The sequence below is a fragment of the Heloderma suspectum genome, chromosome 7, assembly GCF_057233095.1.
Source record: "Heloderma suspectum isolate Gila_16-S chromosome 7, 16-S_ref, whole genome shotgun sequence".
In the NCBI taxonomy this organism is placed as follows: Eukaryota; Metazoa; Chordata; class Lepidosauria; order Squamata; family Helodermatidae; genus Heloderma; species Heloderma suspectum.
The window spans coordinates 58587011-58602244 of record NC_139464.1 but is presented as its reverse complement, the minus strand read 5'-3'; the positions used below and the strand labels follow the sequence as shown (position 1 = coordinate 58602244).

Below are 15234 nucleotides of genomic sequence, written 5' to 3'. Positions count from 1 at the left end.
CACTGTGGTACTATCTGGTTGTAGCTTAGGCTGTATGTTAGCATAATTGTAATGTGGCTGCTTCTTATCTTATGTCATAAGAAATGATCAAATACAAAGTCATGAGAAAGGGAGGAATGACAATATTAAATATTAGATCTAGCTCAACTGTGGGGCCCAACCAACAGGAACATTGTAATACACGCCACATGGAAGAGCATGGGCGATACTCAATGGGAGATGTATTGGAGAAATTCCGGATGGCTTGCATCCTACACATCATTGTGAGCCTCCCTAAATTAAGAAGGCTTTAACCCTCAAAATTACAGAGATGTAAAAAGAGGTAAGGGGGGCTAAATCGGGCCTGCAGTGTAGTCTAAGAAATCCATAAAGTTAATTCTTGAATTTAATTCCCATTCAAAATGTAATGGCACTTAAGAGGCGCTAGCTAACAATGTTACATGTTGTACAGTGTTAAAGATCTGAAAATGATCTTTTTATACATTACGTAAACTGCGGAAATACTTCAATCTAACTAATGATAGGCATTAGCCTTTGTTAACACTAGAAACTTGAGAATTACACCACATATCACACAAAATATAAAAAGATATTCAGAAGCATTAATAAATTATTACAAAAGCTATGACAGCTGGTCTGCTATTTATCTGTGTTTCCACTAGAACTGATAGATTAGAGAGCTCAATAATGTTATCTTAAAGGCATTCAATATCATTTCAAATGTTACAGCCACAATTTTTTTAAAAAAAAATATGAGGCAGTCGACAGAGAAATCTCTATGCAAAATCTCTTCATAACATCCAGAATGTAGTCTACAGAATTCATGAACAGTTTTTCCTTGTTGTAGCAAAAGAGTCTTTTCCAAATCTTTTTGAAAAGACAGCAGCAAGCTGATGTTTATGAGAAAATCATCACCAGGTCAGAATGCAAGGGAGAAGTTTTCAAAGCACAAATAATGTTTCCATTGATCCATTCTAATTGCCCTTTTATTTGTTAAACAGCCTCTCCCATGTGTCCCCCCCACATAGCTTCAGGCAACATGGCAGCTATATACTCTAAGCCACAGGTTGCTTGGTGTTCCATAACACCTTGCTGACATACTGCTTAAGGTATGGGCCTACCAGTTTGACAGGCCTAGTCTAAAATATAAGTTCAGGAGTTGACTGAACTAGTTCTTGCCTAGCTATTTTATATATATATATATATATATATATATATATATATATATACACACACACACACACACACACACACACACATAGAACTTTTATATTTACTGCATTTGTAAGACGTCTCATTTATGGTAACAACAATACACCAAACAAAAGGTATCAAATTCTTATTCACTTCCATGGCACTGTAAAACCCACTTATTTTTTTTTGTCATTCAAAGTCTAATTTTCTCTTCAGTTTTATGTTGTGGGGAGGGGAATGCTGTTCTGCAAAATGTGAATCAGATTTAGGGAGACGCAACACCATTTTTCAGAAGAAAATAATTTGGCTAAAGTTCTGGAAAACAGAGCTCAGAAAGAAGCGCTACTTCTCAAAGCTGTGACAACACTTGTAGTAACAAACTCCTTGATATATATGGAGTCATTGGCTCAAAAAAAAAAAATAAAAAAGAGGAGGAAAGCCTTACCCCTGACACTTCATTGTGCACAAATGTCAGGGGGCTGTCAAAGACTATAATATGTGTAATAGGCTGGGGCACTGTTCAGACTGGGTCCATGGGTCCCCAGCCCCAAATGTATTTCCCATAGCCCTGAGTGCCCATTGGTGCCAATGGATTTTTTTCCCCTCAGCTTAATTACCATGCAAGGGACAATTTTCAAGCGAGATTGCAGCTGGGGAGGGAATGATTAACTGTCCCCCCCACCCCCAAATCTCTCCCTGCATGGCAATTAAGCTTAGAAATAATGCTTTTCCATTGGTTTGGGATGATCTGAGGCAGGGTGGAAATTAACTGAATAATTTAGTTTATTTGAGTGATTTGGATGAGAGATTAACTGGCTGGCTTTAACTCCTGTAAAATTTAAATAAATCCTAGTAATTACTTCTACAGTTGCATATATAGATATAAACTCACATACGCAAAAATATGCAGATTTGTGTCCTATGGGTTTGGGTCCCAAATCTTTTTAAGTGCCTAGTAATGACCCCAGTAATAGGATATCCACACTGATCTTTCAGATGATGGAGTGAGCAGGGTCATAATCTCCAGAGCTAAATACATTGCATTGGCAGTGGGTTGGTATGTACAATGAAAAGCAATATTCCTAGGGGAAGTGTAGAGATACGTCATATGTCGGTTGATAACTTTTACTGAGCAATGGATTTCGATTTCAGTTCATGGTTCATTACCACCAGAGTCTGGTTAGTCTTTTCTTTATTAAATGCATTTGAAATGCTCTCTGACACAATTGCATGAACTGTGATTAGACTGAACTGCCAACATTATTTGAATCAGGAAATTTAATTTTACCATGCCTCCCTCACTGTAGCTGAGAATGGGCTATATTTCTGATTTGTGTGACAACAGTATTTATTTATTTATTAATTATCCCACTCAGGCTGGCTTGGAAACTCTCGGAAGCTAAGCAGGGTCAGCCCTGGTTAGTACTTGGATGGGAGACCGCATGGGACTCAGGCTTCCTGCACTGAGCAGGGGGTTGTACTCGATGGCCTTGTAGGCCCCTTCCAACCCTATGAATCTATGATTCCATGATCTGTATTATCCCATTATCTCTCCAGGGCATGGATAGTAAATTGTTCTCAGTAAAATAAGTAGCAGCTTTCAGCTATGTAGACAACAGCAATGTGTCCCCTATTGCTGTTTCTGAGTCTTGACTGTGCGTAGAACTGATTCCAGTATCCGAGTCTGTATCATTTATGTCTAAATTAGTCACTTTGTGAAGAAGGTTTGTCCCTGTAAAACTCTTGGTGGCAATTTCATTGTCCTTTGCTTGCTCCTCACTAGGTGGGTGCCTGTATTCACTTGTGTCTTTTGCAGGCAAAGCATTAAGCTCTTCCGCAAGAAGTTCATACTCTTTTTCCTTCTTTTGAAGCATCAGGTCCCTGTATTTTAGCTCCTGCTGGATGCAGTTCAGTTGAGAATGGATCCTTAGGGCATCTTTCATACTTTTCTCCAGCTCATCCTTGACACTTCCTACATCAGAATTTTCCATGTCACCCTTAGATACTTCCTCTGTCCACGTGTCTCCATTTTTTTTAATCCCCTTAACCTCTTGTTCGATTTCAGCAGAGAGCTTTTCAATCAGCAGCTTGTGGTGCTTCAGCCCTTCTTCCACTTGTAAAACCCCCTCACTTTTGCATGGGCTTTCCTGAACCTGCTGATGGCTGGAAGGCATTTCCATTTGTTGCTCCTCAGCATTAGTAGAAGTAGCTGTTAAGTAGGACTCCTGCACATAGTTTTCTCCATCGCTTTCAAGCCGATTGAGATGAAATTGGGCTTCACACTGTTCAATTTCTAAATCCAGTTCCTTCATTCTGTCGATTTGTTGGTGAATGGTGTGGTCCTGAGAAAGGATCAAGTGGATGAGTGTCTCTATATTGTCCCTCTCTTGCAGAACCCCTTCCTGTTTCAGTTTTGCTAGCTTCCGGAAGGTTTTCCTAACAATCCTCTTTTGCTTGTCCACTGGCAACATCTTCATGTAATTTGCTGGGCTGAGGTCCAAGTGTCTTTCCAGATTTGGTACCACCTTAGCTTCAGCTGTTCTCCACAAAGGGAAGGGGAGGAAGGCATCTGCTTTGACCAAGACAAAGTGCAAATTAGGCTGCTCTTCCCCCCAGGCTTTCCAGAGTCTTAGCATTTTTGTGAGAGGTGGAAGGACCCGTTCGGAACCTCTCCATTTTTCTATAATGCAGTAATCTTTGGGCTGTCCAAAGAGGAACCTCTTTTCTGCAAAAGTGGCCTGATGTTCTTCAAGCAGAGCTTCAATTACTTGCATGCAAGTTGTGCGCTTTGTCAGTCCACTTACAATTTTCTCATCCTGGCAAACCCAAACTACAATTTCTCGGTCAGTGGAGCCCATCTCTTTCACTGGTGATCTGGAATTTAAGAAAGAAAATATTATAGAAAGCAAATATATTTTTTTGGCATTGAAGGCAATACACATTTGATGCACTTAAACTGCAGATGGACCTCGGGATCTTAAGTCAATGTGTAAATTCAAAATGGTTATGGCTGTGAAAGACTGCATGCCCATTAGCTTATTGCTTAAGTAACTTGAAAGAAGTAATGCTAGGTTACCTCTTTGAAGCAGGCTGTAATAGCTTGCTAGACATCAATGGGAAACCACAAGAGATGACTGCAGTCTAACAATAGCAAGCAGTGGAAGGTGGGTGGGCTGGGGGGGGGGGAAGAGGTCAATAACTCCAGGAGAAAAGGAATTTTCCATGCAATAAATGCCACAAGCATATAATGAGCATGCTCAGCCTTTCAATCCTATGCACACTTACATTGGAGTAAGCCCTATAGAATGCAGTAGAACTTGCATCTGAGTAAAGGTGGATAGGATTGCACTGTAAGTCTCATTTATTTTCAGTGGAACATCAGAGGACTGGACTCTGTCTAAATTGCAGCCATTGTGCAGAACTGTATTATGCAGTGGAGGTTGGTGGCTCTGGTTTTGGTGGGGCTGCTGTCAGGGTGGACACTGAGCCCATAGAATCTCAGAGTAGTTCTGATTCTGAGGAAGAGGAGTCGCTCCTGGGAGAGGAGTGCGCTCCTCTTTCCCAGGGCCAACAGCTGACAGAGATTCCTCCCACCAGCATTCCTAGCTTAGATAGCAGTCCTGGGAGTGACAGAGCGCGGGAAGCAGACTTGATGGATGCGTGACGCCGACGCAGAGAGCGGCGCCAAATGGAGGGCGCAGAAAGGAGGCGTAGTGTCCGGTTGGCGCGCAAACAACGGCTGCGCCCAGAGGATCCAAGGGAAAAGGGGAGGGACTCTCCCTAGTCCTTAAATTCAGGGGTCTGCCAGTAATTCCCTTTCAAACAGGGACCAACTGTTCCAACGTAGGGCATAGGTACTCTGCTGCATCATATCTAGTTGCTAATAGTAGAGTTGTTAAGTTGTAAAAGAGGAATAAAGCTTTGAAAAGAATCCCTTTGTCTGTGTCTGGACTTGGCTACTGGATTAGACTGAGAGAGGCCTCCAAGGAGCCCTTGACAGCTGCAGATCCATTCTGGGTTTTAGTCAGAACCAGCCAGAACTCTAATGAAGCTACCCAAGGTGCTCAACCCATTTGGGGGACAGGGCTCCACACTTTGGACAGCTCCTTTAAAGTTCTGGCTGGTTCTTATTAAAACACAGAATGGATACACAGCCCTGCTGGAATCAGAGCCACCAGCCTCTACTGTTAATATGTTAATGTAAGCTGCTCTTTGATCTTTGTTGAAGATCCAAGATCCAAATGCAAACAAACAAACAAACAAACAAACAACAATAAACGCAAAGCCTGAAAGAGCAGGCACCCCTTCAGCAGTCTTTCATTGCCCTTCTTTTGTTTCCTACTTCTTCTGCTGCAGCGTCCCTGAACAGCACATTGCATATCTTCTATACATGCACATTTCCTCTTCTCAAGGGAATGTATTGTGAAATAATGTGACACGTGCACCTACATACAGACACCAAACATTTGCTGCAGTGGGCAGAAAATGTGGAGGGACAGAGATAGACCTAAAGCAGGGGTGGGCAACTTTTGGCTCTCCAGATGCTTCGTCCTATAACTCCTATCATCCCTAGCCAGCATAGCCAGTGGTGAGGGATCATGGGAGCTGTAGGTCAAAATGTCTGGAGGGCCAAAAGTTGCCCTCAGGTCAGATAAAAGGAAGTACTTCTTCCTAAGGCACATAGTGTGTGAATTCCACTATGGAATTAACTTCTGCAAGATGTAGTGATGGCCACCAATTTGGATGGTTTTAAAAGGTGGTTAGACAAATTCCTGGAGGAGAAGGCTATCACTGGCTACTAATCCTGATGGCTATATATGATACTGCCAGTGTCAGAGACAGTATGCCTATGTACACAAGTTGCTGGGGAATATGGGCAGCATGTGTGTGTGCACACGCTGTTGCACTCATGTCCTGCTTTGGGTTTCCCACTGACAGTTGGTTGGCCACTGTGGACCCTTGGTCTGATCCAGCATGCCTCTTCTTATGTTCTTAAGCCCACCCCTGGCCTAATGCTTGAAAATGGTCATTTTGCAGATGTCACCAGAGTGAGATTAAAAAGAAAAGGGGAGATCAGGCATAGCAAGGAAATGTATTCGTTAGCAATGAGTATCGGTGTATTTAAGATCAAGCTCATGAATGTGACATCACATACGTATGAACCACATCTCCTCCTGTAATCATTATGAACATTCACAGCTAAGCTACCTACTCCCCCTCCCCTTCCTTGGATGCACACAAGATACTGTAATTAAAACAGACTCTGGGATCATCCAGTATGCATTAGCTACTTGTGGCATTTTCGGGTATAAGTCATGTTAAAATTGGCTGCAACAGGCTTTACTCAGCAACTGGGTTTGTTTGCCAAAGATGCACTGGGGTTACACTGACATTTCCCACAGCAAATGTGTAAAGCATGAGTGAGATATGTGGATCTGTATCCATATCTATATTGGTATCTGATTAGACTGATACGCTTGGGAGCCCAGGTTGAGCTGCAACTCTCCAATGCACGTACACAGATATTTAAGGACATATGCCTCACACTTACCATATTTGCTGGAGAAAACACTATTTTGTTTTATAGAGCAGCGCACAAATGGCCTCTCAAAATTCTCCACCCTATTTGTGGGCAGAGAAATTGGGGGGACAATGTCACTGAATTTCTCCAGGCAGAGGAAAAACTCTCCAATAGTTTCTCACACATACGGACGGACTAGCTGGACCTATCTTAAATTCTTAGATTTGTTTTGCATCCTCCACGTTGCAGGTGTGAGGGCGCAGTGTTGTGGAAATAGTGCTGAGCCAAAATTTGTCCTTCAATTTCCTGAAATTTTTCTTTCTCCCAGGAAAGAGGCTTCCATTTTTCTGCCTCATTCTCAGGGTGTTTTATAATTTATTTTGAATATCCTATCATGGTGTTTTTGACCATACCTAATTATTGTGAGGTGGCTGAGGCTACCATGCATGTGTTTGCCTTCTATTACACATCTATCAACTGTTCTGCAGCCTCCCAGGCAGTCTGTGCTTCCGGATCTGATAAAGCCCTATCGGAGGAATTACTTCATGTCTTCTCCTGGGATTTTATAGAAGTGTGGGGAGCAGAGAAGGCTACAAGCTGCCAGAGAGATGATTGTACAATGAAAGACAGGAGAGACTTACACACACACTCAGCTACCTCATAAGTAAGGTAAGTACAAGAACCCTGCACCAAACCCATGAGAATCTATCTGAAATTTCTTCTCCTTTGTATTTCTTTTTGAAAACATTGTTTTTCCTGTCAAATGGTTGAAACATATGTGGAAGAAATTTTGGGCATAGCACTGCGATATTACCTATGGCAAATATGGTTGCAGTATAAAGTGTGGAGCTGCTCTTCGTTGTGATCAGAGTAGAGCTGGTTTATGTTACAAGAGTAGTTCGAGACACCTGGAGACATCTTTTATGTTTACATCTCACTCTGCCACAATCCTAACCACAAACTCATTCTCTGGGTGTGGATCCTTCTGTAACCAAAATGGCACCATGCACACTCAAGAGGGAGATATCAGCAGGCTTCGAGGAACCTCAATATTTGCAGAAGTACTAACGAAAACAAAACCCTTAAAAACCCCTAAGGAAATTCCAGAACAGCCCAAATAGGAATGAGAGGGAACGCTGGGGGTTGGAGGTGGTGTGTATGTGTGTGTGTGTCGGGGGGGACAGGACCTAGAAAACCACAGGGGGAGGCAATGGAATGGAGTATCTGAAAGAGGGCATGACTGGCTAGCATTCCACACTGCAGCACTTTATTGCAGGTCCCATGAGTTAATACTTGAATCTCAATTGAAGTAGCTGATGTGGGACCTCACAATTTGTAGCCAAATTGTCTGCCAAAGGCTGTAAAAGCTATGATGGAGAGATTAACTTCATTCCCCCCCCCCCATATCAGTGTTGCAAACAGCTGTTAGACTACAACATAAGTCAGCTTGACACAGGTAGAAGTTTAGAAATGTAAAAGCCTACTGAAATGTTCCTTTCACTACCCACTCAAATTACCCTCCTTACACACCATCAGTGGGAACCAAACATGCCACAATATGCACTTGTAACCCTTCTCCCACCTGTTTGGCATACAGCCACAGATTTCCTGTGATTAGTTTGTGCCACCCAGAACATACTCCCACCGCCCATCCCATTCAATTTACTTCCCAGTATTAACTACTTGGTTCCCTCACAGTCTCTCAAGGATATACTGCTACATATTATTTCAGCAGCCTCATAAGAAAGGAAAGCTTCAGGGAAAAGGGGGGATTTAGTACAATGGCACTTTTTTAAAAAGTGCCAAGTTCTTTATAGTCTGCACCTTGCATGTCTTTATATATTTCTGGTTTTGAATCAATAAAATGTTAAAAGAAGTGCAAAGTATTTCATAGTTTGTATTTTGTTTGTCTTCACAACAACTTCGTTTGGTAAGTCACTAGTCCTCATTTTGCTGACAAAAACCAAGTTAGTGATTTCCTCAGTGAATCTATAGCTGAGCAGGCATTTGAATCCAGATACATATCTAAATCCAATACTTTATCTAACAGACTGTCTGCAGTACTTCACTGTCTGGTGAGTTGAGAGAGTCCCAAATCTGAGGGTCTCAGTATATTACAGTACTGATATTTTAATACTAGGACATATAGTAGGACGAAAGCTGTGATCGTTGGAAACCCTATGTATTTTTCCAATTGAACTAATAACCTGCCCTATTCCAGGGGCTCTGGGTGGGCATTCTATTCCATCACTGGTAGCCAAATTCTTTCTAGAAGCTTACACAGCTTCTGGAAGACATACAGGTTCAGGCTTTGGTGAGTCTCCTAGAGGAGGGAAATCCAAATCTGCGTGGTAGCCATAAAGAATGCTTTGGGCTGTATTTCAAACCTGATTCAATGCATATTCAGTGTATGTAAGAGATTGTCCCAGATCTCTTACTTATGCAGAAAAAAGGTCAGTTGAATACATGTGACATTCAAGCAGTGGCACCACTAGCCATGAACTGCCGGGCAGAGGTCTGGGGGCCTAAAGCCCTGAAGCAGCCCAGAGGGCCCCCACACAATGATGAAGAGGCAGAGGCACTCTGGCAGGAGCGAACTGAGGTGTGAAACTGAAGTGCTGCTGTGACAGTTGAGACTGCAGTCACATACCATGTGATGTACAACCTTTGCATCAGAACTCAGCCAATCAGACACCACCTTTGTGGTCATGCAGCCAATGAGGGCACTGGAGCAGAAGGGGGGGATGCTGGAGCAGAAAGGGGGTGGGACAAGCCCTTCACCTGTCCCCTCATGTCTCCAGTGCCCCCACAACCCAAAAAGCAACATCTGATTGGCTGAGCTTGTGACCACTCTCACTCTGGGAGAAATGATTTCAATTAAAATGGCATGTGGCTGCAGCGTTAGAGTTGGCTGGCACAGTACTTTGCTTTCTAGTGCACACCAGCTGGCAAACAGCAGCCTTACATGGTTTGCCTGTCAGCCAGCTGGCTCACTAGCTAGGTGAGGGGAGCTGAACTGAGAAGCAGGGAGTCGCATCCCCCTGCCCAAGCACAGCCATTCCCAGCAGAGTAGAGCTGCCCCTTCCAGCAGAGCCACCCCCTAAAGATAGAGAAGAGAAAAACAGTGGGAGCAGTGAAGGAGCAAGAAGTGGCCCAATGAAAGATACCCCCCCCCCCCAAATGGGCAGGCAATGCAGTGGGAGGCCACCCAGAAGGCACTTCACCTGGGGCCTTCTCAACTGCCAGTGCCTCTGTGCTGAAATACTGTGCTTAGGGTGGGGATTGAGTCTGCTTCAAATGAATCTTTCAAATATGAATTGAAAGATTTCTGTCTGAATTGATATGCAGCTTACAGTTTTATAGGGACAGAAAGCATGCTCTGCAGTCCCTTCCTCACCTACACAGTTCTCTATAAGAACGGATAAACAAAAGAAAATGTCAGTCCTAAAAGGAAACATTGTGCTTACACTGGGAGTTCTGAAGATACACAACCACATTTCCCTGTAGGCGAGTGTACCAGCAGCATGCAGGGAAAATAAAGGATTCTAAATCTTTGGGGGACACTTGTGTGGTCAAGAGAGCTACCTGTGCCCAAATCTACAGTGGATTTAGGGATGGATAAATCAGTCTATTTCCAGGCCGTATCACTTTTGCATTTGCCCACTCATGACTCTGTTCCATCTTGCTTAACATTGATCTGAGGATATTTTATTTGAAAAGTTTGTACACAGAATCAAAGTAGTTTCTCTCCGAGTCCATGTTTCTAAACATATTTTCTCTCAAAATATGTACTTTTAAGTGCATTTTGATACATATTTTTGAGGGAAGAATTGCGTCACAACATTTGGAGAAGAGTGAAATTTTATGGATACCTCCATTTCTACCCCATCAGTTCGGGAGGTACAGATCAGGTCAGTTCATATCAGAATTCACACAGACTAATTCCTCAAGCATCTGCAGGGTTCTTCTGTATATCAACCTGACAGTTGTAACATTTATGCACAATACATACACACATCAGTTTTACAAAGCTCATCCTTGCAGCCATGAACAATCATGGAGATAACCTCTGAATCAATTGGAGGTGTCAGAGCAGGAGTAGGCAAGCTGCAGACCTCCAGATGTTGGACTACAACTCCCACCATCCTTTACCATTGGCCATGCTGGCTAGGGATGATGGGAGTTGGAATTCAGCAACATCTGGAAGGCCACAGGTTGTCCACCCCTGTGTTAGAAGGACCATCATTTTGGCAAAGTGTAGTTCTGTGTGGGAATAATGTGTTTTTTTTAAAACGGTATTAGTTTGAGAATTAAGATTTATAACATAGGAAGGAGACAGATTAGCAGAAAGACCAGGACAGACAACATTTTTTCTGAATGTGTCACTAGATTAAAAAAAAATGGCCACCTTTCTCTAAGTTTACACAGAGATGCCATACAAAAGCCAAGCTTAGCTGATAGACTGGCAGTTAAAATGAAATGAATACATAAATAGAGGATTGCAACAGAGGTCAGCAATAAATGTCAACAAACTCTGAACTAGTTGTTTGCTTTAAATTGCAGCATATATAAAAGAGTAAGATCCAGACTGGAACGGAGAGTTACTTGAGGTGCTTCAATACCAGTGACTACCATGATTAATATACATGTTGCCACAATCGTTATCAAGTACAACTGATAGCTTCACAAATAACTACCAAGTGGTGCTGATAAAAACAAGATAGGAACAAACTGCCAAGAACTGTCCCACCTCCGCTCCATTGAACTGAATGGGAACCACATCAGGGGAAATCCTATTAACACCCACCTGAAACTTTCACTTCCATGTTCCTGGTCACAACAGCAGACAAAGTAGTCAGGCTTTCTATTCCAGAAAGGAATATCAAGGTTGCGTCTTGCTTCAGATAATGCAACACCCCATGTTGCTTTAGTGTTACTTAAGATAACAGAGCAGACAATGAATTGGTACTGAATGAAACACTGGGGCTGGTTTGTTGGATGAAACACTGTGGCTGAAAATGTGGAATTTAAGAACATAAAAGCCATGCTGAATCAGACTAAAGACCTATCTAATCCAGCACTGTGTTCATACTGTTGCCAAACGGCTGCCTAGATGAAGCCCACAAATAAGTCATGAATGCAACAGCACCCTCTCACTCGTGTTCCTCAGCATACTGCCTCTCATCCTGGAGGTAATACATAGCCATCCTGACTAGTAGCCATTGAAAATAAATGGGTAATCAATAAATATGAAAAAAGATGAAAAATCTAGGCAAATCAACACAACTATATGCAAATAACAGATATTACTAGCTATTATGATTAGGCACAGAACTCTATGGGTTCTTCAGTTTTTCAAAGTGAAAATCCAGAAACTTTGTAAAAACATGCATAAGGGCTTCCTCCACAGAGGGAGCTAGATAGCATGAGATGCAAACAGCAGATAAAGTATCTGATTACGTGATAAAAAAAAATTGTATTGCTCTCTGTATTAGCACAGTGATATTTTTAAATTGCAAAGGATTTCATTTTACAATGCTACTCAGCTTTTACAGTGGTTATGTGTGCATGGTGTGCATATGTTTAAATCACCTTTAAATAGGTTTCATGAGAAGTTTTGATACTAAACAAGAATAGTGGCCTAGAGAAGTTGTGGAAATATCCAAGCAAAGGATGGGCAGGCATCTGTCAGGAAATACTTTATGCATAGGATGTCCTGTTACAAGGCAGGGACCTGAGCTAGATGATTCACTGGGCCTCTCCCCTTCCAATGCTACAGTTCTATGATTATATGATATTCTGGACCAGCACACCCAAAATAAAGCCTGTTTTAGTTCTGACTTCCTTCAGTTGTCCTACCATGAGCATTCTAAATTTCATAAAACAAAACAAGCTGAGATTTAAAGTGCTTCAAACTCCAACATTAACCATATGATCGTAAAGCCAGAGAAAGGATCACAACTGTTATAAGGGAAATTAAAAATATAAGGTGTACAAACTGCATTTGCCCTGTGTACCATTTAAGATCAGCTAAGAGCCTTCAGGTTGGCCCTTGACAAAACGTTATCTTAAGCCAACCCCTTCACCATCTGTAATAGAAGGATACGAATTGTAAAATATAAGTACTAAACATGATAATAGTATGTGTATGTGTGTGTGTGTATGTGTGTGTATATATATATATGTGTGTGTGTGTGTGTGTGTGTGTGTGTGTATGTACCAGAGTGTACAATTATTAATTGCATTATGGGCTCTGACACTCTAATAGCCAGAGGAGGAGATCAGCTCTCTCAGGGTCAGGGTCAAAACTACACATTACATTGTTTATGTAGCATGTTGTTGTTGTTCAGTCATTCAGTCGTGTCTGACTCTTCGTGACCCCATGGACCATAGCACGCCAGGCCTTCCTGTCCTGCGCTCTCTCCTGGAGTGTGCTCAAGTTCATATTCATTGCATCGGTGATGCTATCTAGCCATCTCATCCTCTGTCATCCCCTTCTCCTTTTGCCTTCAGTCTTTCCCAGCATCAGGGTCTTTTCCAGAGAGTTTTCTCTTCACATTAGGTGGCCAAAATATTTCAGCTTCAGCTTCAGTATCTGTCCTTCCAACGAGCACTCAGGGTTGATTTCCTTTAGGATTGACTGATTTGACCTCCTTGCAGTCCAGGGGACTTGTAAGAGTCTTCTCCAGCACCACAGTTCGAAAGCATCAATTCTTCGGCGCTCAGCCTTCCTTATAGTCCAGCTCTCACAGCCATACATTACTACTGGGAAAACCATAGCTTTGATTAGACGGACCTTTGTCGGCAAGGTGATGTCTCTGCTTCTTACTATGCTGTCTAGGTTTGCCATAGCTTTCCTCCCAAGGAGCAAGCGTCTTTTAATTTCATGGCTACAGTCACCGTCTGCAGTGATCTTGGAGCCCAAGAAAGTAAAATCTGTCACTGCTTCCATTTCTTCCCCTTCTATAGGCCAGGAAGTGATGGGGCCAGATGCCATGATCTTAGTTTTTTTAATGTTGAGTTTCAAACCAGCTTTTGCACTCTCCTCTTTCACCCTCAACAAGAGGCTCTTGAGATCCTCTTCGCTTTCTGCCATTAGGGTGGTATCGTCTGCATATCTGAAGTTGTTGATAATTCTCCTGGCAATCTTAATTCTGACCTGTGATTCATCCAACCCTGCGTTTCTCATGATGTACTCTGCATATAAGTTAAATAAGCAGGGTGACAATATGCAGCCTTGTCGTACTCCTTTCCCAATTTTGAACCACTCAGTTGTTCCATGTCTGGTTCTTACTGTTGCTTCTTGACCCTCGTACAGGTTTCTCAGGAGACAGATAAGGTGGTCTGCTACTCCCATCACTTTAAGAATTTGCCACAGTTTGTTGTGATCCACACAATCCAAGGCTTTAGCGTAGTCAATGAAGCAGAAATAGACGTTTTTCTGGAATTCTCTTGCTTTCTCCATGATCCAGCGAACATTGGCGATTTGATCTCTAGTTCCTCTGCCTCTTCGAAACCCAGCTTGTACTTCCGGTAATTCTCAAGTTCGCATACTGCTGAAGCTTAGCTTGTAGGATTTTGAGCATCACCTTGCTGGCATGTGAGATGAGCGCAATTGTGCGGTAGTTTGAACACATTGGCGTTGCCCTTCTTTGGAATTGGAATGTAAACTGACCTTTTCCAGTCTTGTGGCCACTGTTGAGTGTTCCAGATTTGTTGGCATATTGAATGCAGCACTTTAACAGCATCATCTTTTAGGATTTTAAATAGCTCAGCTGGAATACTGTCATCTCCGCTAGCTTTGTTGTTACTAATGCTTCCTAAGGCCCACTTGACTTCACTCTCTAGGATGTCCAGATCAAGTTCAGTGACCGCACTATCATGGCTATCAGGGACATTCAGATCTTTCCTGTATAGTTCTTCTGTGTATTCTTTCCAACTCTTCTTAATCTCATCTGCCTTCTTTGTCCTTTATCATGCCTGTCTTTGCACAAAACATTCCCTTGAGATCTCCAGTTTTCTTGAAGAGATCTCTAGTCTTTCCCATTCTGTTGTTTTCCTTGATTTCTTTGCATTGTTCATTTAAGAAGGCCTTCTTGTCTCTCCTTGCTATTCTCTGGAACTCTGCATTCAGTTGGGTATATCTTCCCCTTTCTCCCTTGCTTTTCACTTCCCTTCATTCTTCAGCCACTTGTAAAGCCTCATCAGACAGCCACTTGGCTTTCTTGCATTTCTTTTTCTTTGGGATGGATTTCGTTGCCGCCTCCTGAACAATGTTATGGACCTCCGTCCATAGTAGGGATGGCGGAGAATTTCTCCCCGAATCTTCGGGAGGCCAAGCGCCGACGCATTTGGCCCCCTGAAGTTGGTTGGGAAATTCTCCGCCGGCCCCCCGCCCCCCCCGGGATGGGACTTACCTCCTGCGAACGTCCCTCTCGGTGGCTGGTCCCGGCGGCGTTTCGGTGGTGTTTTGTTGCAGGCGGGGGCGGCGGCCAGTCTCCCGACCGGCTGCCACCGCC

The 15234-nt window shown here is 42.8% G+C and overlaps 1 protein-coding gene across 1 annotated transcript in view; it reads right to left on the bottom strand.

Moving 5' to 3' along the window:
* Nucleotides 1-2769: 2769 nt before the first annotated feature.
* Nucleotides 2770-15234, bottom strand: part of RASSF9 (Ras association domain family member 9) — a 48082-nt gene continuing 35617 nt past the window's right edge. Inside the window, exon 2 of the mRNA XM_084811784.1 lies at nucleotides 2770-4068. Within this exon, the coding sequence (XP_084667910.1) occupies nucleotides 2799-4068 (1270 nt within the window). The 3' untranslated portion in view covers nucleotides 2770-2798. The remainder of the gene's footprint in view (nucleotides 4069-15234) is intronic.